General features: G+C 35.3%; 1 protein-coding gene and 2 pseudogenes across 1 annotated transcript; all 3 read right to left on the bottom strand.

The window, feature by feature from the left end:
• Positions 1–1,830: 1,830 nt before the first annotated feature.
• Positions 1,831–3,932, bottom strand: LOC150032910 (uncharacterized; annotated as a pseudogene).
• Positions 3,933–9,399: 5,467 nt separating this feature from the next.
• On the bottom strand, positions 9,400–10,383 carry LOC150032909 (25S ribosomal RNA; annotated as a pseudogene; the record flags this gene model as incomplete).
• A 5,695-nt stretch (positions 10,384–16,078) lies between these two features.
• LOC120092081 (UBP1-associated protein 2C-like) lies at positions 16,079–21,180 on the bottom strand. The gene is made up of 7 exons (XM_039050282.2): positions 20,854–21,180; positions 19,200–19,320; positions 18,847–18,990; positions 17,762–17,958; positions 17,566–17,641; positions 16,726–17,086; positions 16,079–16,381 (listed from the first exon to the last, which is right to left on the bottom strand). The coding sequence occupies exons 1-6, from the start codon at positions 20,979–20,981 to the stop codon at positions 16,748–16,750; spliced, it is 1,005 nt and encodes a 334-aa protein (XP_038906210.2). The 5' UTR covers positions 20,982–21,180; the 3' UTR covers positions 16,079–16,381; positions 16,726–16,747.
• Between the last annotated feature and the right edge of the window lie 223 nt (positions 21,181–21,403).

The raw sequence follows: 21,403 nt of genomic DNA, 5'->3' as shown, positions 1-21,403 counted from the left end.
TAAAGTACAAAAAGGCAAATTTAGTAGCCTGGGGAGAGTTGCAGTTTTAGCATGAATTAAACTGCAAAGGCCAGGGGGAAGGTTAGGCCATAAATGCCTATCAAACCGTGGTATAATTTTTTTTTAATAGGTTTATAGGGTACTTCTTTGTCAAATGCTCTGATCAATTGAAGGCCGTTCATGATTTTCATTTCTTGGATCTTATTTCTAGACCATTTGTTGGAAGTGTATGGTGGATGCTCATGAAGAAAAATTATTTCTCATGATTGAGCCAATTTTATTTAGGCCCATTTGATAATTATTGAGTTTTTGGTTTTTAGTTTTTTATCTTTTATTTTTTAAAATGAAAGTCATAAGTAATAAATATTATTTCTGCTAAATGATTTCTTTGTTTCGTTGTCTATATTTTGGAATAAACAAAGTCAAAATTTGAAAACTGAGAAAACAAATTGTTAAAAACTTGTTTTTATTTATGAAATTTGGTCAATAATATAAATATATAGTTTGAAAAGATGAAAAACCATGGTAAATAGTTATAAGAAAACGACCACAATTTTCAAAAATCAAATACTTAACCGACCCAAAAAAAAAAAAAAAAAAAAAAACCCTCCTCTCACAATTAATTTGCTAAACAACCCTCCATAAGACTTGGCCATCTAAATGACTGAATACCAAAGAGGCCCAAACACATTACTTATTTCCCCTCACACAGTCCTTGACCTTCACGCGTTGATTTATGTAACACCGACTTACATAGTCGGTAGGCAACACCTTAAGTTTTATTATTTATGTGTATTCAATATCTTTTATAATGAGGCAGTTTTCTAGATTAATGGTCTGCCTATTAGGCCATTCACATTATTCTTTCACTATTTAAATCGAATAAGTTTTGCTTGAGAATTGGAACAAAATAGTTCTGCGATGGATGCAGGATTTGGATGATATTTTGATGAAACTGAGAGATGAATATCGATATTGCCTTTCTATGGATACCAATCTTTAAAGAGAATTGTTAGGTATGAGGCACTTTACTTACCCTAACATCATTCTGCTGTTGATGCCAATACGACTCAATATATTCCCTCCTATCCAACTGCCCTGAAATTAGTGAAGATGATCACCGAACTAACTTTCTTTTGCTTTAAATGCTTTACTGGAGATGAATTTTTTGGAAGTCGGTCCAATGGAAGAACCACTATAAAATAAAGGATACGGCACAAAATTTCTCTAGGATGACTTTTGAAGTTCTTAAAAAGTACTTAGTAAGCCATTCCTAAGGTCTTTTGTTGTTGAACGAGTCTCCCTTTCATATCAAGGGTTGCATCATGTGCTTTAGTATGCCTTTTTTGTCAACATTCTCAACACAAACGACATAGTCTCTCAAAAAGAAAGAATAGCAATTGTTCGTTTCTGGAATGATTGAACAAGTTTGTTTAGATTGAGGCATAGAAGTAGGAGTTCACAACAAGTTTTCTTTATATACAATCATACTTGGGTCAAGCTCCCTCATACTGTGTTCTTTATATTCAATGTGTCACCTTTACATATGGCAAGTAGAGAAGAGTCCTACACTTATAAAAAGGAAAGTAAACCAAACTAGCATGCACATTAAAAGACAAAACGAAAGTATCTTAAAAAGGGATTAACATGGACTGAACTCAAATGGTCCTTTTGTTGCTAGCAGCTAGCAGTTGACAAATACAGACTAAAGAGAAAAACACCAAGTAGTTCCAGAATAAACATTCAAGGGAAAGTGCAGGTTTCAAGCCTTGCTGACAACAGGATAGGAATGTTATAGCCAATGACTTCGACTTCGACATGTTGAGCCAATTATTCAAAGCCTAAAAAAGGCGTGATTTCACTGGGGACCCAGAAGAGTTGAAGTGCAACACTTCAAAGTGACCAGTGTAGATGCTGGGTCGAGTTGAAGGCACTTGAATGCCCGAGTTCCATGTATGGCCTCCTATCTTGATGAGGAAACTGGACATCACCAGAGAAAGAACTGGTGAGAGTCTGTCAAACTTGATTGAGACCCAGATCAGATGTCAAGTCCAGAGAGCTGCTAGCAGGAGCTTCATTCCCCTTGAAACCCCACGACATGGTCGGAAAATGATTGGTAGTAGCATGAGCTGTTGTTTGAGCCACAAGTGCACCTTCAGCATTTAACAAGGCATTCACCTCGACGCCGTTGTTTGGTTTCTGGAGCCCCATGTTTGATTAGACAGAAGAGAGAGAGCACAGGATGAGTCAGTAACTCCATTGATGCATTCTCCAGAAGGATTCCCAGGACAAGAAAAACTGGTTCCACTTGCAGAAACTGGCAAGAGAAGTTCAGATGGATTGTTCTGAGAGTTGCTTTGCCAAGGATGTGGGACATATTTTCCCATGGAAGTGATGCTTTGGTTTCTAGGTACCCGTTCAAATGTTTTCGTACCCGAGGACCATACATCTTTTCCTGTTAGCTTTGGATATGCACTGAAATCAATATATATGGTAAGGGGCACAAAGGTTAAGCTTCAACGAATACAACTCCAAACGCTTAAAGAAAAGCACTGATGAGTTCACAAACTCTTTAAGTTCTTTTTAATGTGGTAACGCATCAGTATTCTTCTCTAAACATTTGGCATTTGTCTCTCCTGTTACTTCTTATCATTTTGTTTCTTAGCAACCTAATATATTCAGAACTTTACAACTTGAAACAACTATAAACACAAAAGACTTTTACAAATGGAGATCACATCTGAATAAGAGGGATTCTGATGACATGAAAATATGATTGAGAAAAACTTAAAAGAATTGAAAGTTATTACCTATACCAATAAGATGTATCTTCCTTTTCGGTAGTTCAATCTTAGGAACTTAAGAAAATTGAAAACTACATCTAGAGTGCAGATTTTGGAAGTCTGGGTTTAAGAAGCCTGTGTTTGGAGTATAGACTTAGCCTGAGAATTAAGTGTAGATTTATAAATATTTGGTTTGTAAAATATTTTTTTGTATTTAATTATTGGTTAGATTTTAAATTAGTTTAAATTCATCATCTTAATTATTTTAGTATAGTTAAGTTTAAAATAAATTAAAAAATTTAGAAGAATATTTTTTAAAAAAAAATGAAATAGAGATTTTGACTAAAATTATAAATTTATTTAATCTATTATTTTAATAAATTTATATTTTAATCTTACTAGATTTTGAAATAAAATTTTATAAACTTTTATCTTTTTAACTAATTTTAAAATGATCAATTATTTTTTACCACTAACTTAAAATTGAAATAAATTAGTATTTTAATATTAAATTCAATTATTGAAAAACTATACTTTTTTTTCTTATCAAATTACTTTTGAAGAATAAAAAATCATAAATCTTGAATTTTAGTTTTTATTTGGTCGCTAAGTTGTTTTAAACCTTTTAAATCGTTTGGAAAATGATTATATAGTTAAAATGACCAACTAAAAAAATTAAAATGTTATTAAATTAAATTAGAGCTTTCAAACATATATAGTTCTACACATATAACCTAAATAAATATAACTATATAATTACAGTTTATTGGCGTGTTTGGAATGACTTAAAAAAAATATCTTTTAGAAATTCATTTTTAATTAAATACTTTTGATAAAAAAAAATACATATATTGCAATTCTTTCTTAAAAGTATTCTTATATATAAATTTGTCTACTTTGTTATACTAAGAGTATTTTTATTAATGTTTTTCAAGGTTGATTGGCAGCGGTCACTAGAGGTGGCAATCGAAAGGCGACCAACAAAGTTGGCGGCCGGAATTTCTCCAGGAGAAAGGGGTTGCCAGAGGTTGGTCAATGGTGATCGGAGTTGGCCAATGACGACTAGAGGTTGGCCAACGATAATCACCAAGATGACGGCCAAAGTTGGCCGATGGCGATCGTAGGAGGTGGCGATCGGAGTTGGCCCATGGGTTCGTTGGAGGTCGCGGCCAAAGTTGGCCAGTAGTGTTCGTCGGAGCTGGTTACCGGAATTGACGGACAATGTTTGCCTGTGGTGGATGCCAGAGTTAGCCCATGACGATAGCGGAAGGGTGGCGGCCGGGATTGCCGCTGGCTTAAACTAGAAAGCACCCAAACTAACCCTTATATTTACAATGGATATCTACAAATTGGTATTTATATGTAATGAAATTTGCATTATATTCACCATGTCCCTTTCGTTTCGAAGTTAAATATTATACAAACTTCTTAACTTTATTACTTCATGCATAAACTTAACTTCATATAGATAATTAAACTTCATAAATAACTTCTAATGCTTGAGAAATATTTGATGGTTTAAAAGCATTATTCCATTGTTACTGAAAAAACAATTCCTTTGAGTAAAAAACATATATGATTAAATATTTTTAAAAAATTATTCAAATATGAAAAAGGAACAAAGAGGTGTCCCCCTACCAACCTTTACCATTTAATGCTTTTAAGTAACTAATGAATCATAAAAGTAGTCGTAATAACTTGGTAGTAATTGACATGTACTTATTCTCTTGAAATTTGAGGTTCAAATCTTCATATCCCAATTTGTATTAAAAAAAATAGTTATATATATAACATTATTGAGACAATGTATCATAAAAATAGTATCTAGACGTATTTATACAACATATAGCCAATTACTTGAACCCATGCTTCATTTCTATAATTTATTTGGTACTTTACTATTTCATATACCAAGTAAAATCAATCTTGTATACATACATAAACTTTCAATGGACTCTACACCTAAAAAAATATTATTAATCGGTCTAATTTAACTAATGAAAGCATTATTTGGCCTAATCATAACTCAGTTAACAAAATAAGTAATATATAAGGGTCAAAAGGGTAGATATTCTAATCTCCAATCTCACATTTTTTTAACTAAACCATTTATTTGAAATCAAGAACGTTCAAGAAAGGACTTCAAATTCTAAAATTTGAAATAAAATAAATTATTATAAATTCTTTATCTTGTTTGAAAAGAAAAGAAATTGAAACATGTGATTAAAAATTTGCATATGGATGATAGTTGGAAATGAAAAGAATTTTTTATATATAAAAAATACTAATATAAGCTTATAATTTTGATTTATTAATAACAATTTTGTTGGCGCTTAGATCTCATATGTGTTGTGCTTTGTTGCAGGCACTTAGTAGCCTTGGCCTCTAGCCCATTTCTCCTTAGTCTTGTCTCGATATTCCAAGCCAACTTACTTAAAAGATCCTTGTGTCGATGTGATGCAACCCTACTACACTCTAATGTCTAAGTTAGTATAAGGAGTGATTGATTCAATTAAGTAAAAGAGAAGTAAGGTTGTCTCTCCTTTGAAAATTACTTATCACCTTTGAGGTGGTCGAACGAAACTATTTATAAGTCCTTCATCTGACACTTGTCTTTAGTTACATGAAGCACTGACAATGTCGAGGACATTGCGGGACTTAAGGTTGCTCTTCCTCTGACATTTTCTTGTGGTTACATGTACCACTATCAATGTCAAGGAGATTGTGGATCTCGAGGTGGCAAGGCGCTAGTGAGCTCCTCTAGTTGGCTCGGTTTGAACTCATATCTAGTCATCTTGAAACTCGATGCCCTAACTTTTCCCATTTAGGACATGTGTTTCCCTATGCATCATTCTGTATCCTATGGAATTGAGCCCGTCTGTGGACTTTGGGCCTTACCTTGGACAACATTCAACAAATTTAATATGACATTTACCTCCAAATTGTATGAAATCTTATAAAATTCAATCACTTTTATTGGGACATTTTTTTACATAAAAACAAACCATATTATCTTTTACGTGATAAAAAAACAACAATATCTAAACTAGATATAAAATGGCTATGAAGAGGGGAATCTTTACAAACCCTTTTTACCCTTATATTTTTAATAAATTCCTGCGTTACCCTTTGTTGAGTGAATGTGACTTTTTGAGTGTATGTATTCATTTGAAAGATAATAAAGGAAACCTTTTCAATTTTCAATTTACAAAATAAACTTATATTTCAAAATTAATTTTTTAGGTCGAATAAATGTAATTAATATTGATGTGATGAGACTCTTCTATAGTGCTTTTCACTTGAACTCATTAGATGCATTGATGCTAATTGAATACATATATTCAAGTGGAGGTGGTTAACCAATACATCGACTTTTCCATTGTACATGCGACTGCATGTATAAAAGGAAAATAAAATAAAACTTTTGTTTACATTCTTAGAAAAATAATCTCATATAGAGTATAGAGAAAAGTGCAAAAAATTTAGAGAATTAATCCAAAAAAAATAGTTAGATAGTAAAACAATGCATCATTTCGTGTATGAGTAACTTGACGATTGATACCTGAAGTATTAAAATAAAATTTATTGCATTATCTATATTACAATAATAAAATATTAATTTGATTATTAGCACTTTTTTTTTTTTTTGAAAATATGATATTATAATAACATTAAAATAAGAGTATTACCTTATCTAACTCTTAAAAGTTCCTAGTAACTAAAACAAAATTGTATAATATTTTTTTATTACATGATAAAAAAACACTATTTAAAGATAATAATTAAAACTATTTCCCACAGTCTCATTGACTCCAATTATTTTTTTAATTATTTTTTAAAAGTTTTTTCATGCAATGCACGTATCTTTTGACTAATAAATGTGACTTTATTATGATGCTCAAAAAGTTAAGCAACTAAACATAGCACAAACAAGAGAAAAAAGAAATGAAGCTTATCTATCTTAAAGTTAATCAAAGGTTTAAATCCATAGACTACAATATTATCGTCTACGAGCATAATTCAACCAACATAAAACATATACTATCAATTTCAAAAGTCAAAGGTTCGATTATAAAGAGAAGAGGTGAAAGAACCTACACATTTTTAACTGTTATGATATTTATTGAAATTTAAAGCTATAACTGATAGTTGAATCTACATATTCCATTCATAGATTATAGAGGAAACCAAATGCTGGTGGGAAGAAGAAAAGGGGAAAAAGAAAGCCCAATAACCAAAAGTTATGTTTACCAATCTGTTTCTATGAGATTAATGATTGTTATTAAAACTTCTAACATGAAGCTTGAGGCCTAAACTACATTAAAATTTCTAAAATTAATCCATTACACTAGCACTAACAATAATTTCAATAGTTATTGAAAATATAAATTAAATTTGAAAATTTGAAAATATAAAAACTAAAATCAACGAAGTGTAGCGACCATTTTAACCTAAAAACTATGAAAACAAGTGTTGATGTTCACACCTAATTTCCCTTTCCAATGATCTGATGCTTAAACCATGTTATAATAATTGAATACAAAAGATTTATATTAGAAATTATATCAGTGAACTGTTTCAACATTTATAAGATTTATTGTAATTGCTTCACGACAAAATCCTTTATTGCTCTATGGGATTGGCCAACTGTAGTAGTGACGAAGTGCTATTAGATAATATTCACGTATGATGTAACTAACGTACTTTTACTTCAACAATTTTTATCTTAACTTACCTTGTATTAGAGTTTTTTGTATGCACATCAATCTCTTCTTTTTCTATTTTAACATCACATGCACCTATGATTTTTTGTTTTTTTCCGTTTTAACATTTTATGTGTTGTCCTTTTACTTTTCTTTTCCAAAATATGCAAATTTCATGCAACATATATTAGTGTAATTCATTTATACAACTATTTGGCAAAGAATAGTTTTAACTCATTTTCCAAATGAGGTTTTTGACGTCCATCTAGGCGCCCATGCACAAGCCTCAACCACAAGCCTTGGCATGTGATAGCTTGTAGAAATACAAGCTATTGTAGCTTTTTACTCAGAATTATGAGGGCTAACAAGCAGAATATGTGTTGATAATACTAAGAATTCATGTGAAAAGTGAACTTGTGTCAACCAGCACTAAAAATCCTCGCTAATTCTATATCATGCGTTATACGGCATCAAAATATCTATTTTTGTAGCAATTGTAGGAATCGATCGCATGCGTTGATCCCAGACCATCACAAAGTTGATCGCATACGTTAATCTTCAAGAAAACGAGTTCATCGCATGGATGTTGTAGCTATAGAGTTTAAACCATGATAGAAGGTCGATCGTAAGGTGGGAGGAATGTGTTGGTACTTTGGGAGAAACATGCATGAATGCATACCTTGGGAGTATCAACAAGATAAGGTGATGTTAACATTGCCCATACCGCGACAAAGGTAGCAGTGAGTCAGAACGCATTTCGGATGAAAAGCAAGAGATTGTTTTCATCTAGCCTTCCACCTCTCCTCTTATGTCTGTATTGTATTACATTTTGGCTTAAGACATTAATACATTTTGTAATCAATGCATCTCTTAGTTCCTTCAGCTCCATATTCTTCATCTTCTTCTTCTTTATCATCGTTTACATTCATCGCTTAGTTATCAAAGGTAGTCGCATACTCAATCATGTTGCCTAGAGATAGGACGCATGTAGCAACCCACCGAGAGGTGTGAGTTGCGGGAGTATAGTGAGTTAATCTTCTTCGCTTGGTGTGAGGCAGTAGCAACGCTTGTCTATGAGTCGTCGCAATGCTTGTCTATGAGCTGATTAGCCGCAACTAACTGTGTAAGAAGGTGAGTAATGGAACACACTGAAGCGAAGTAAGCTTTGTTCCTAGAGATAGGCAAAATCTTATGCTCGATGCAACCATGCATTATAGAGATATAGGCATGTGGCTGGCCACCGAGAGGTGTGCGATGCGTTAGTGTGGCGAGCTGGAATTACTTGAGCAGCCTAACATAATGAACATTATTATGCGTTAACAGTTGTTGCATTTCTACCAATTCTCATAGTTAAACTTCCATCGCTCAATCTGTGTAGTTAGAGTAGGAGTGGTGCATAATCCTTTAACTTCTATCTTTTTACTTTTATTCATCGCCTCAAACGCATTACTTCCTAAATACTATTTAGTTACAAGTCCCTGTGTTCGACCTCGAATCATCCCGAGAAACTTGCATTCTCGTTATACTTGGCGAGAAAGCGAGAAAACTTGTGACAGGAACACATGGTCATCGCATACATGCTTAAACGCATATTGTATATTTTCAAATCCAATGCATGACCATTGACGCATGGAGATCAACGCATAGCATAAGACGCATATTTTTCCTCTACTTTTCCAACCAACAGCATGCACACGAGCGCCCAACCCATATTCTTGGGCGTCTAACCACCACGGTCCCATCTTCGTCATAGGCCACCCTCACACCCCTTGCGACCTACCCTTTGAGCCATGATGGACTTGCATGCCAACTCATCCACTCACCAACACTTAGTCTTATGTTTGCATACTTCTACTCAACATATAACCTCCATGGCACTTGGAAGAAATAAATGGGTGTGTGTAGGGAAGGATGAATCAGAGCAACAAAGGGTGAATCTTAATGGATCGTGGCAACAAGGCCACTCTGCCACTTACAATACCTTTGTAAGTCGTCTGCAAAGGATTCTACCCATCGTTCAATGGGAATTACGTTACAAGGTGGCCCCCACAATTCATCCATCACGAAGGCTTAGCCGCCAACACATGTGTTTGGGGGCCGGAAGGTTCCTACTACCGGTCGACAATCAAGCGATGAGTGCATGCGTCGCTTCTCGTCCAAATTCTGACTTAGAGGCATTCAGTTATAATCCCACGTACGGTAGCTTTGGCCACTAGCTTTTCAACCAAGCGCGATGACCAATTGTGCAAATCTTCGGTTCCTCTCGAACAAGGTTGAATTACTAATGTGACATTGTCATCAGTAGGGTAAAACTAACCTAGCCCACAATGGTCTAAACCCAACTCACATTCCCTATTGGTGGGTGAACAATGCAACACTTGGTGAATTCTGCTTCACAATGATAGAAAAAGTCGACATCAAAGGATCAAAAAGCAATGTCGCTATGAATGCTTGGCTGTCACAAGCCAATTATTTCTATGGTAACTTTTCTGACACCTCTAGCTTCAAATTCAAAAGGTCTAAAGGATCAATAGGCCACGCTTTCACGACCCATATTCGTACTAGAAATCAAAATCAAACGAGCTTTTACCCTTTTGTTCCAACAAGATTTCTATTCTCGTTTAGCTCATCTTAGGACACATGCGTTATCTTTTAACAGATCTGTCGCCCCAGCTAAACTCCCCACCTGACAATGTCTTCCGCCCGGATCGACCCGCCGAAGCAAGCCTTATGTCCAAAAAGAGGGGTTGTGCCTCGCTTCCGCTTCACGGAATAAGTAAAATAACATTAAAAGTAGTGGTATTTCACTTTAGCCTTTCAGCTCCCATTTATCCTACACCTTTTAAGTCATTTCACATAAATAAACATTAACATATTAATTTATACAACATATTATTGAAAGAAAGAAGAAGATGACACGAAGTTTTACGTGAAGAACCCTAGAATAGGGATAAAAATCACGGTAGAAGAAGATGACACGAAGTTTTTATTATTATTCAACACATTCCGTACATCAATGATCCAAGATATAAATAGGCTATATAAGACCCTAATATAGAAATGGGAAAAAAATAGGGCAAAGTAGGAAAAAAAAAAAAAAAAAAAAAAACTAAAAAGCCCTTAGGGCTAATACATTACAACCCTTTATTTTTAACACTCCCCTCCAGTTAGGACGTAGATGTCAATAAGACCCAACTTCCTAATACAAGTATCAAACCTTTGTCTAAGTAATCCTTTAATGAGAATGTCAGCAATTTGTTGATTAGAAAGGATATAAGGAATATAAATACTGCCATTGTCCAGTTTTTTTTTTTTTTTTATGAAATATCTATCAATCTCCATGTATTTTGTTCTGTCATGTTGCACAAGGTTGTTGGCTATATATACTTATATTTGCCTTGTTACCACAATAGAGCTTCATAGGAGTATCACTGTCTTGATGGAGATCAGATAAAACTTTCTTCAACCATATCTCTTCACATATTCTCAGACACAAAGCTCTGTATTCAGCTTCAGCACAGCTTCTAGCAACCACACCTTGCTTCTTACTTCTCCAAGTAACAAGATTACCCCACACAAAAGTATAGTATCCTGAAGTTGACTATCTATTTATAACAAATACTGCCCAATCAGAGTCAGTGTAAGCCTCAATGCATCTCCTGTCGAATTTCCTGAACATCAGGCCTTTACCTAGAGTAGTTTTCAAGTATCTCAAAATTCGATTTACAATCTCCATATGTTTTTCGTAAAGTGCCTGCATAAATTGACTAACTATACTGACAGCATAGGATATATCCAGTCTAGTATGAGATAAGTAGATCAATTTTCCCACTAGACGCTAGTATCTCTCCTTATTAACAGGAACTCTATCAACAGAATTAGCTTAACATTGAATTCAACAGGGGTATCAACGAGTTTACATCCCGTCATCCTTGTCCCCCTCAACAAATTGAGTGTGTGTTTCCGTTGAGAAACAGAAATCCCCTCTCTTCACCTCGCCACCTCCATTCCAGGAAAATATCTTAAACTCCCAAGATCCTTAATCTCAAATTCACCAACCATTTTCTTTTTTAGCCTGGTAATCTCAGCAACATCATCACCTGACAGAATGATATCATCTATGTACACAATTAGAACAACTATTTTCCCTAATACTGACTTCTTTATCAACAATGTGTGATCAGAATGCCCCTAAGTAAAACCTTGGGACTTAACAAAAGTGATGAACCTGTCAAACCAAGCTCTTGGAGCCTATTTCAAACCATACAGGGACTTTCTTAGTTTACAAACCTGATAGTCAAATTGGGCTTCAAAACCAAGAGGTGGACTCATATAGACCTCTTCCTCTAACTCATCATTCAGGAATACAGTTTTCACATAAAGTTGGTGGAAAGGCTAGTCTTTGTTAACTCCTACTAAAAGAAACACTCATATTGTGTTCAGCTTCGCTACAGGTGAGAAAGTTTCTAAGTAGTCAATTCCATAAGTTTGAATAAACCCTTTAGCAACCAATCTGGCCTTGTATATTATCAAGAGTTCATTCAGACTTATACTTCACAGTGAACACCCATTTGCACCCAATTGTTTTATGCCCTTTAGGGAGAACTACACCATCCAACTGTTTCATCTCTTCTATGATCGCAGCCTTCCATTCAAGAACTTCCATGGCCATATGCATATTGGTTGCTATTATTACTGAATCCAAGTTAGTAGTGATTGCCTTGAACTCAAAAGACAAATTATTGTAAGATAGAAAACTATGCATGGAATACTTAGTACATGACTTAGTCCCCTTTCACAAAGCAATAGGTATATCAAGGGAAGCATCATAACCTCCTATTTTCCCTAACCCCTCATCAATAAGAGGATGGTGGTCACACTTAATAACTTCCAGCTCACTCCCACTCTCCTGTGTTTCTCCTAATGACTTTGTCACTACCTACAACTTTGTCATTTTCTAGAACTATCACTTCAGTGTCGCCAGTGTCAATCACATCACACACATCACCCTCAACACACATATCAGTGTTATCATGAATAAAAGCACCTTGAGCTTGAGTTAGTGTCGATTCTGATTCATGGATCGTAGCTAATGGAGCAACAGAAGGCACTATTTCCTTTCTAAGATTCTTCCTATAGTATGTTATCCATGGCACCTGTTTAGTAGGAAGGACGAAGTGATTTGTACCCAAGATAGGCTCAGGAAGAAAATTCGTAGGAATCGAATATGTGGACCAGTTAGTCTTTTCACTAGTATTCTCCCCCTAAAGAGGACTGACTAACAGGGAAGAAAGGTTTATCCTCAAGGAACATTACACCCATAGAGACAAAGTACTTTCAAACACCCCTTGAATATTTTAAAGATGTCGCTCTAACTGCAGCTCATCTAATTAATCAGATGCACATCAGGAATAAGACGCGTAGCTAGGTAAGACTCTTTAAGGGGTGTTTGAAATTGGAGAACACAGAAGGGCATCTGATTAATTAGATAACTACAGTTAGAGCGACATCTCCCCATAAATAAAAGGGAAAAGAAACAAAAAGCATGAGAGATCGAGCAACCTCAAGGAGGTGACGATTTTTCCGTTCAACCACCCCCATTTTGTTAAGGGGTATAAGCACAAGAACTCTGATGGACAATATCTTTGGAAGCCAAAAAATCATGAAGAGTGTTATTAACGAACTCAACCATTGTCACTACGAAGAATGACAATTTTGGTGTTAACTTGAGTCTCTACTGTAGTGTAAAACTGTTAGAATACAGGCGTTACTTCTAACTTATCAGTGAGAAGAAATACCCATGTAAGACGGGTGTGATCATCAATAAAAGTTACAAACCAACGTTTTTCAAACGAAGTGGTGATGTTTGAGGGACCCCAAACATCACTATGGACAAGATGGACTAGTTGAGAAGGCTTGTAAGGTTGAGATGGGAAGGTAACCCGGTGCTATTTTGCACGTATACACACATCAGAAGACAAAAAAGGAACATCAACATTATGAAATAAATGGGAAAATATATACTTCATATACTGAAAGTTCAGATGACCAAGACAAAAATGCAATATCATATAATCTGTTTCAAAAGTTGAAAAGTAAGAAGTCAACAAACTAGTCCTATCAAAACTTCTAGAGGCAACATCATCAGAAAGGAAATAGAGCTCCCTATCGTGTCGGGCAGTGCCAATTGTTGTCCCCGAGCTCAAGTCCTAGAAGAAAACAATATCAGGTAAAAAGATAACTCGACAATCCAAATTTCTAGTTATCTTACTGATAGACAATAAGTTGTAAGATATTTGCGGACATGCAACACATTTTATAAAATCAAACCCTAGACCGAAGAAAGATGACTCTTTCTTGCAACAGGAGCAAAGGATCCATTTGCAATCTGAATTCTCTCATTACCAGCACTCGAGAAATATGAGAGAAATTTATCAAACAAGCCAGTTAAATGGTATGTTGCCCTGAATCTAGTATCCATGTTTCTTACCATCAATATTAAGAAAACTAAAGGACTGAGGAGTACCTGACTGGACAATCGCACCGACTCCAACATTACCAGGGTCATTTTGGATGGTCACCTGAGATTGAGACCGTGAAACATCATTTGTTGAATCACTCACAAGTGCCCAACTAGGATTCGACTTATCAATCGGACGCCACGTCTGCCATTCGAAGGTCTACCATGTAATTTCTAGCCCTGATCCTTAGTGTGCCACAGTTTCTTGCAAAGTTCACATACTGGAGGAGACTTATCATTTTGTTTGTCACCATCAGACCTGGACGATTTTGCACTAAACACAGCAGAGTCTATAGGGTTGACAATAGGCTTGTTCATAGCACTCGATCTATCTTCCTCTAATCAGACTTCAGAACAAACTTCCATGAGGGAGGGTATCGGTCGATGTCCCAATATCCGACTACAAATTGAATCAAATTTGAAGTTCAGACCAGCAAGAAAGTAATAAACACGATCAACCTCCTCGAATATTGCACTCCACCACACAGACAATCTAAGACAGTTTCCCGAAATAAATCCATCTCCTGCCAGATTAAAGACAGTTCGTTGAAATAAGATGTAACATCCATGGTTCTTTGTTTGCACTCATGAACCTGTTTACGCCAGATGTATAATCATGACACGTTCTGCCTCTTAGAGTATAATTTCTATACTGCATCCCAAATATCCCGAGCAATTGCAGCATATAGCAAGGGTTTCCCTATCTGTGGTTCTGTGTAGTTAACTAACAAAGAACGGAGCAAAGAGTCTTCTCCATTCCAAACACACTCTTGGGGATCTCTAGGTCGAGGTCTCAAAATCTCACCAATTAGATACCCAAACTTGTGATGCCCCTCAAGAGCCATTTTGATGGAGGGACCAAAAGAAATAATTTTGGTCATTCAACTTCTCCCCTGTAATAAACCCTGTAGAATTTCCCACAAATCCATATAAAAAATATGTTGTAGGTAAAATAAGCAGTTATCGGATTTTCTAAATACATCGATTAACCGGAAGACAACTGAATTTACAAGGCTTGACTGGGTGTTTATGGTAGTCCCAAGGGCTGCTCCAAGGGCTGCAATCTGTTGTTGAAGGCTAATTAACTGTTGTTGAACCATCATTGAAGACAAACTTGTCGAACCTGAAGTACCATGACTAGTCGGCACATGTTGAGGAAGACGGGTGGTTGATGGGTTCGATTGTTGTCCACCCAAAAACGACAAGGATTCACCCATTTCAAACAAGAATTTCTAGCTGTCAATACTCACGCTGCTTGGGTGACCGACGCTGGGGAGATCGATGATGGTGTACGGTGCATTAGACGACACCGGCTGTGGGATCAGGTTCACCTTTGACAATCACTGGAGTTGGTTCGACGGAAGGAACTAGGCCGACGCACGTTGGGTCGACAGAAGAAGCTGACTTGTCTACACTAGCCGCGGCATGGAAGAAGTCGGTTGCATTGAGGTCGGCTGCATCAAGGGGTTCGTCTACACCAACTCTGCTTTAAAGAAATCGATTGCATTAGCCGTTGCTCGAACAGTGACGCACAGACACCCTGGTCATCGTGTGATGGTAACTGAAACATTGGGCTGAGATGGAGCATTTGGAGGTACCTGTCGACAACAGCTTGAATGACGACAAATGGAATGGCAATGGTGTCATCAATTGTTTTGGCCATGTTTCGTCAACAACAGCTAGGGTTTCGTCACCATGCTTTGATATCATATTGAAAGAAATAAGATGACACGAAGTTTTACATAGAAAACCCTAGAATAGAGAGAAAAAAACCATGATAGAAGAGCTCTCTTTTTCATTATTATTCAACACACTGACCCATGATATAAATAAGCTATATAAAACCCTAATACAGAAACAGAAAAAAATAGGATAAAGTAAAAAAAGATTAAAAAGCCCTTAGGGCTAATACATTACAGCCCCTTATTTTCAACACATATGTTAATGACAAGATATGTCAAAGAATAGTCTTTAAATTGTTAATGACACAACAAATATTATGTACTTCATTGGACGGTAAAACTATGACTCATTTTTAAATTCCAACTACGAAGTTCCACTTGAACAGGATAGAAGAGTAAAATGCAAATCAGAGATTATGATTTACACAAGATAAATGTCAAGAATATTGTCATATGTTGAATATCCAAATAGCTAAAACCAATATTTTCCATGCTCAAAATCAACTACCACCACTAATCCTATGAATGACTATAAGTATGCATAATTTCTAGGTGGTAATAATATTACACAGACAAGGTACAAAAAGATGAAGAGTTTACTCAGAAACATTTCACTGGGTCGCCTTTAATGTTCACACTTCAATCAAATCTCAGCGACCAATTTCTAGAGGCGCATTACCCATGTCGAGGTTCCTGCAAAAACCAGCAAACCATGAGCAATGGAATGAGAAGGAAAATTAATATAAGGAGCATCTCATCGTTGCACAAAGGCAAAGAATTCTTTTCTAAAAAAAGTGATAAAATAAAATGTAAATTGCAAAAGTTTCTCTATATTCTAAACTAAACTTTCCTGTTAACTTAAAAAAAAAACAGACGTGTGACATAAAATAAGTAACAAAATTTGCCCCTACATTTTAACCCAATAAAAAATGCTGTAAGCATATTTGCATAATGCTGTAAGCATATTTGCATATTTTATTTGCATGAAGGCTAAATCTAAATTGTAAAAGAAGTAAATATCACGTTTTGAAATTCACCTCCCACAAATCACATCTATAGCTATTGTTTCGCCATATAATATGGATAGCCTCCCATTCCAGGTGTGATTGGGTGAAGTCCAGCAGCATCTTTCTTTCCAATCACTTGATGGGGATATGGCATTTGGGGTTGGCTTGCATATGAAGCATGCGCTGTCGTAGGACTAGGATACGAAGCAGGATATGATGCAAGAGCTTGGGGATAAGCATAGCCAACGGGCACAACACTGCCATGAGGCTTCCCAGGTTGAGGATATCCAGCGGCTACTGGGTATGGCATAGAAGGAATAGCTGAGGAGACTTGTGCCTGCATCATCTTGTTCCTGTGTGAATCTGCAAGCTTCACAATGATGTTCCTTCCCTGCAACCACTCACCACATCAATATATTATCATTTTCATCAAAGGTTAAAAATCATTTGCAATATTTTCTTATGTTGCACTAAACCGGTACTAGTTCGGCTCTTGCTTGGGAGAAGATTCTTCATTTTTACAAATTTACAAAAAGCTTCCATTATCCCTCTATTATATTGTTTTTGGTTTCTTACCCCCTTAACCCCTTCCAAAAATAAAGATAAAACTGCTTCCATAATTCCACACTTAATCTAAAAGATCGCTTGTGCTTAATGATACTCGGCAGATAAGTTGAACTAAACCAAATATTTTTCTCCCGTTCAAAATGAAATAGTGCTAACTATCAATTCTGGACTATTCCCTTCTCTTTCTTTTCACTTGGAAAAATAAATTACCGCATATCTAAGCATTAAAATATTGGAATCTTCTTTATTAAAATTAATTCTGTTTCAAAAAGCTATTATTAGCAAGTATCACAACTCACTCACCCCAAAGGTCTTGTCTGGATCATCTATTGCCTTCTTTGCAGCCTCTACAGTGGTATACGTAACAAATCCAAACCCTCTGCACACAAAGAAACGGAAATTGTTTTATAGGTGCAGCATATGTAAGTCCAATAAGGTAAAAGATTATAGACATCCATGGAGAAAGTAAAATCACATGAAATGCGAAAATGTTACTAACCGTGATTCATTCGTATCCTTATCATAGGCAACCGAACCTTCTTCTATATCACCATATCTTCCGAAGAAATTCAGCAATATTTCACTTGTAATATCTGGTGATAAACCGCCAATATATAGCTTTCTCTGTGCCAAGTCTGGTGTTGTACTTGATCCACTTAGACCCTCGCAAGCCAGATTGCAGACAGCCATGCGACCCTAAAATTAATAAGCATTGGTCAAATACATAAATTTGAATTATCTGAGAAATATCATCTTCTTTTTTTTTTTTCTTTTTTTTTGAATAAGACACTTGGAAATATCTTAGAAAGCCACCGGCTATAATATGCTGGAACGAAAAGATGGTTGTGTTCATTAAAAGTTCATGTTATCTATCCTTAGCTTGCAGATGGATAGCCTATCAATCAACTACCCTTAACATCAGTTTTCAAAGGCATAATTTGTTCAAGTTCTGGATTGTTTGTCAAAAAATAAAAAAATAAACAAATCATATACAGGAGTGTTTATTAAGTTTCAATCTTTATAAAATTAGATTCACTACATATCAGATCAAAAACCAAAAAGAATACTTCTCCATAAGCTAACAGCTATCGTCCTATGAACAAAGAAATGATAAGACCAAATATTATTTCTTTCTAATAGCTGCTTTTGCCCCAATGCCTAGACTTTGGAGATATACTCACCCGAAGATTTGCATGCTAAACCTTCTAGGTAGGTGTTATTGAGAGACTGCAAACCTTGTCAAACCGTGTCAATCCAAGCATAGCTCAGTAGAAAAGGCACCAATTACCATACCTCCTAAAGGTCAATCGTCCGATTCTCATCCCTCATTTGCTGAACTTAAAGAAAAGAGGGAGAGAGATTGGGTCTTAACCAAAGGGACTGCCCCTTGGTGGCAATGAGACCAACTATTTGTTAAAAAATTGATGACAAACCAAACTTTCACCCACAATAATCAAACATTATTAAAAATGATTGGAAATGATGAACCCACTGAAACTGCTTCATTCCATCACAACTATTCTCACACATTTAACTCCAAAAATTAGAAAATTCCACAACATTTGGAAGGAGTTTAGTACTTACCTCAATAATTTTGCTAGGTGCTCTTAAAGCAGCTTTAGTCGAGTCCATGTGCTTGTAAGTAATGAAACCATATCCACGGGACTTTCCTGTTGCTTTGTCATAAATAACGGCTCCTTCTTCAATTTCCCCATGCACGCTAAATGCCTGAACGTAGTATAATTATAACAACTTTATTGGGGGGAAAAACCAACTGAGCACTGTTCTTTGGAGGAGATAGAAGCCAGGGAGAAAAAATATTACTAAAAAGGAAGGTGATTCCAAGATTTAATATTCCAGGACTAGAAACATATAGAGTCTAAAGAACAAACACAAACATGACAGGCAAAACACAAGCAACAACCAACTGCACTCACAGCACACAATGTTTCTGAAGTGGTATTCCAAGCCAAGCCACGAACAAAAAGCTTTCGATTGACAGGATCTGCACTGGCAACACTTTTTATTTCTTCTGCAATGGAAGGATACTGGGACCCTCTTTATGCCTCAACATGCAATGCAAATAAACACACATTCACCATGTCAATCACACAGCATACAATTGAAGTAACACCCTCGTGATTTCCACTGTGTAATACCCACAAAAATTCATTCTTACCATAGTTTTAGTAATGGAAGTTACTTTCGAAGGAAATTTTTTATTTAAGAACTATAAAGACAAGATTTTTTTCCGAATAAAATTGTTTTGAGTTTACATTCATTTTTTATTTTAGAACAAGATTTTAAATTCATTTTTGATGATTATTGACCTTATAAGTTTGTCTTCTTTTTAAAATAGTGTATTAGATAAGTACTCTCTGATGAATCTGAATTTGGTTTGAAACATTTAGGATAATTTAACAATTTGATATTCTTTTGTCAATTTAACAATTTGATATTCTTTTGTCAGAAGCAATTTATTAAAGATAAGTTTTTTATATAAAAAAATATATTGTTTGGTGTTAGACTTGAATTCTAATAAGTTTTGATGAAATATTTATTTGTTGAATTCACAGGTATTAAATTCTTTTTTAAGATGAGGGGTGGAAATTTGAACTTATAATCTTCTGATTGAGAGTATAATGTCTTAACCAATTGAGCTATGCTAAGATTGGCTAGATTTGTCTTTTTATGAGAAACATTTTTGTTGATTATGAAATTACAAAAATTATTGCTAAAATTTACTCATGGTTGTTCTTTCAATAGGTTCGCTCTCTTTCTTTTCTCTTTATCCATGAGTGTCCAACTCATCTTGCACATAGTTCAACTATTCTCACAAGACAATTGGTTGATCCTACTGTCGTTCCCAAGGGAACTCATAAGATATTAAACTCCAAAGAGGTGATCTAGTTTTGGTCATCATGACTTGAACCTATTCTTTCCCTCAGAAAGAATAAGAGGTTGCATTACAAAAGGGTAAAAGGATTCAAGATATAAGTAAACATGTCAAAGACAATAAGGTAGGTTGCAATATTATAGAATGTAAGAAAATTATTGTATTATATGGGCAAAGCTTTTCTAAGATTTATTTTTAAATAATAAAAAAAATAAAAAATAAAGTTGTCAAAAATGTGTCAATGTGAAGGATGATCTTCACTGGAGAACAGCTTAGGATGGTCTTCCCTGTGTACTCTCCGAAATATATGAAGAACAGCTTAGGAAAAAGTTAACTTCACCATTTAAAGGATGACCCTTCTACATGTTTACTAGTGGTTTACTGTGGAAATGCCTCATACATCTACGAACCGAAAAGATTTCAAAATTCAGCTACAATAGAAACTAAGAACCCAAAACCCTAAAAAGGTCGTCCGCAACACTGGCATAAATGAGTTAAGACTGGGATTACCAAGTTCTCTGAAACCCCATATTTCATACAATAACGTTTTTCGCAGTAAACAGAAAGACAAAGTCAGGTGCGAGAAAGAAGAACTAAGAAAATAAAACCCTAAGAGTCATTCACGAAAGCGAATAAGAAGAAGAACGAAGTGCAAATGAAAGTATAGTTTAGTAAAGAAGGGAGAAGAGACGTACAGTTTAGCAAGGAGATCGACAAGTTGTGGCTTGGGAAGGGGTTCGAGGAGAGACCGTAAATGTTGGACGGAAGAAAATTCGCCGTTGCCGACGGTTTCCTCCAGCTTCCGCTTCTTCAAATCTTCCATGTTTGTGAAGGTTTATCAAACGCGGTTGGCGCTGAAGAGATAGCAAACCTGAACTCTTCCGAGAAAGCTCGAAAACTGGACTGAGCAGGGTCCTCAGATCTTCTTTTGGCAAATGGGTTTATACTGTTTACATGTGGTTTTCATATAACATCATGCGGAGGGTGTTCGAATAATTCCAACACCTCCGACTATCCAATTTAAAGGGTAAATGTTGGATTAGATTGAAATTTTTATATGTTTCTTTCGTGGTTGGATTCGGATCGGGTTATACTTTTAAAAATTTGGGTTAATTCATTCAAAGCCGAATTTCTAATATTATTAATATATATATATATATATATATATATATATATATATATATATATAACTATATTATAGTATTTTGACCTAATCTCCAAACCCTAAATTCTATATTATAACTT

The sequence above is a fragment of the Benincasa hispida genome, chromosome 11 (genome assembly GCF_027475165.1).
Source record: "Benincasa hispida cultivar pf3 chromosome 11, pf3_genome.v1.1, whole genome shotgun sequence".
In the NCBI taxonomy this organism is placed as follows: domain Eukaryota; kingdom Viridiplantae; phylum Streptophyta; class Magnoliopsida; order Cucurbitales; family Cucurbitaceae; genus Benincasa; species Benincasa hispida.
This window is presented reverse-complemented; position numbering and strand designations above follow the sequence as displayed.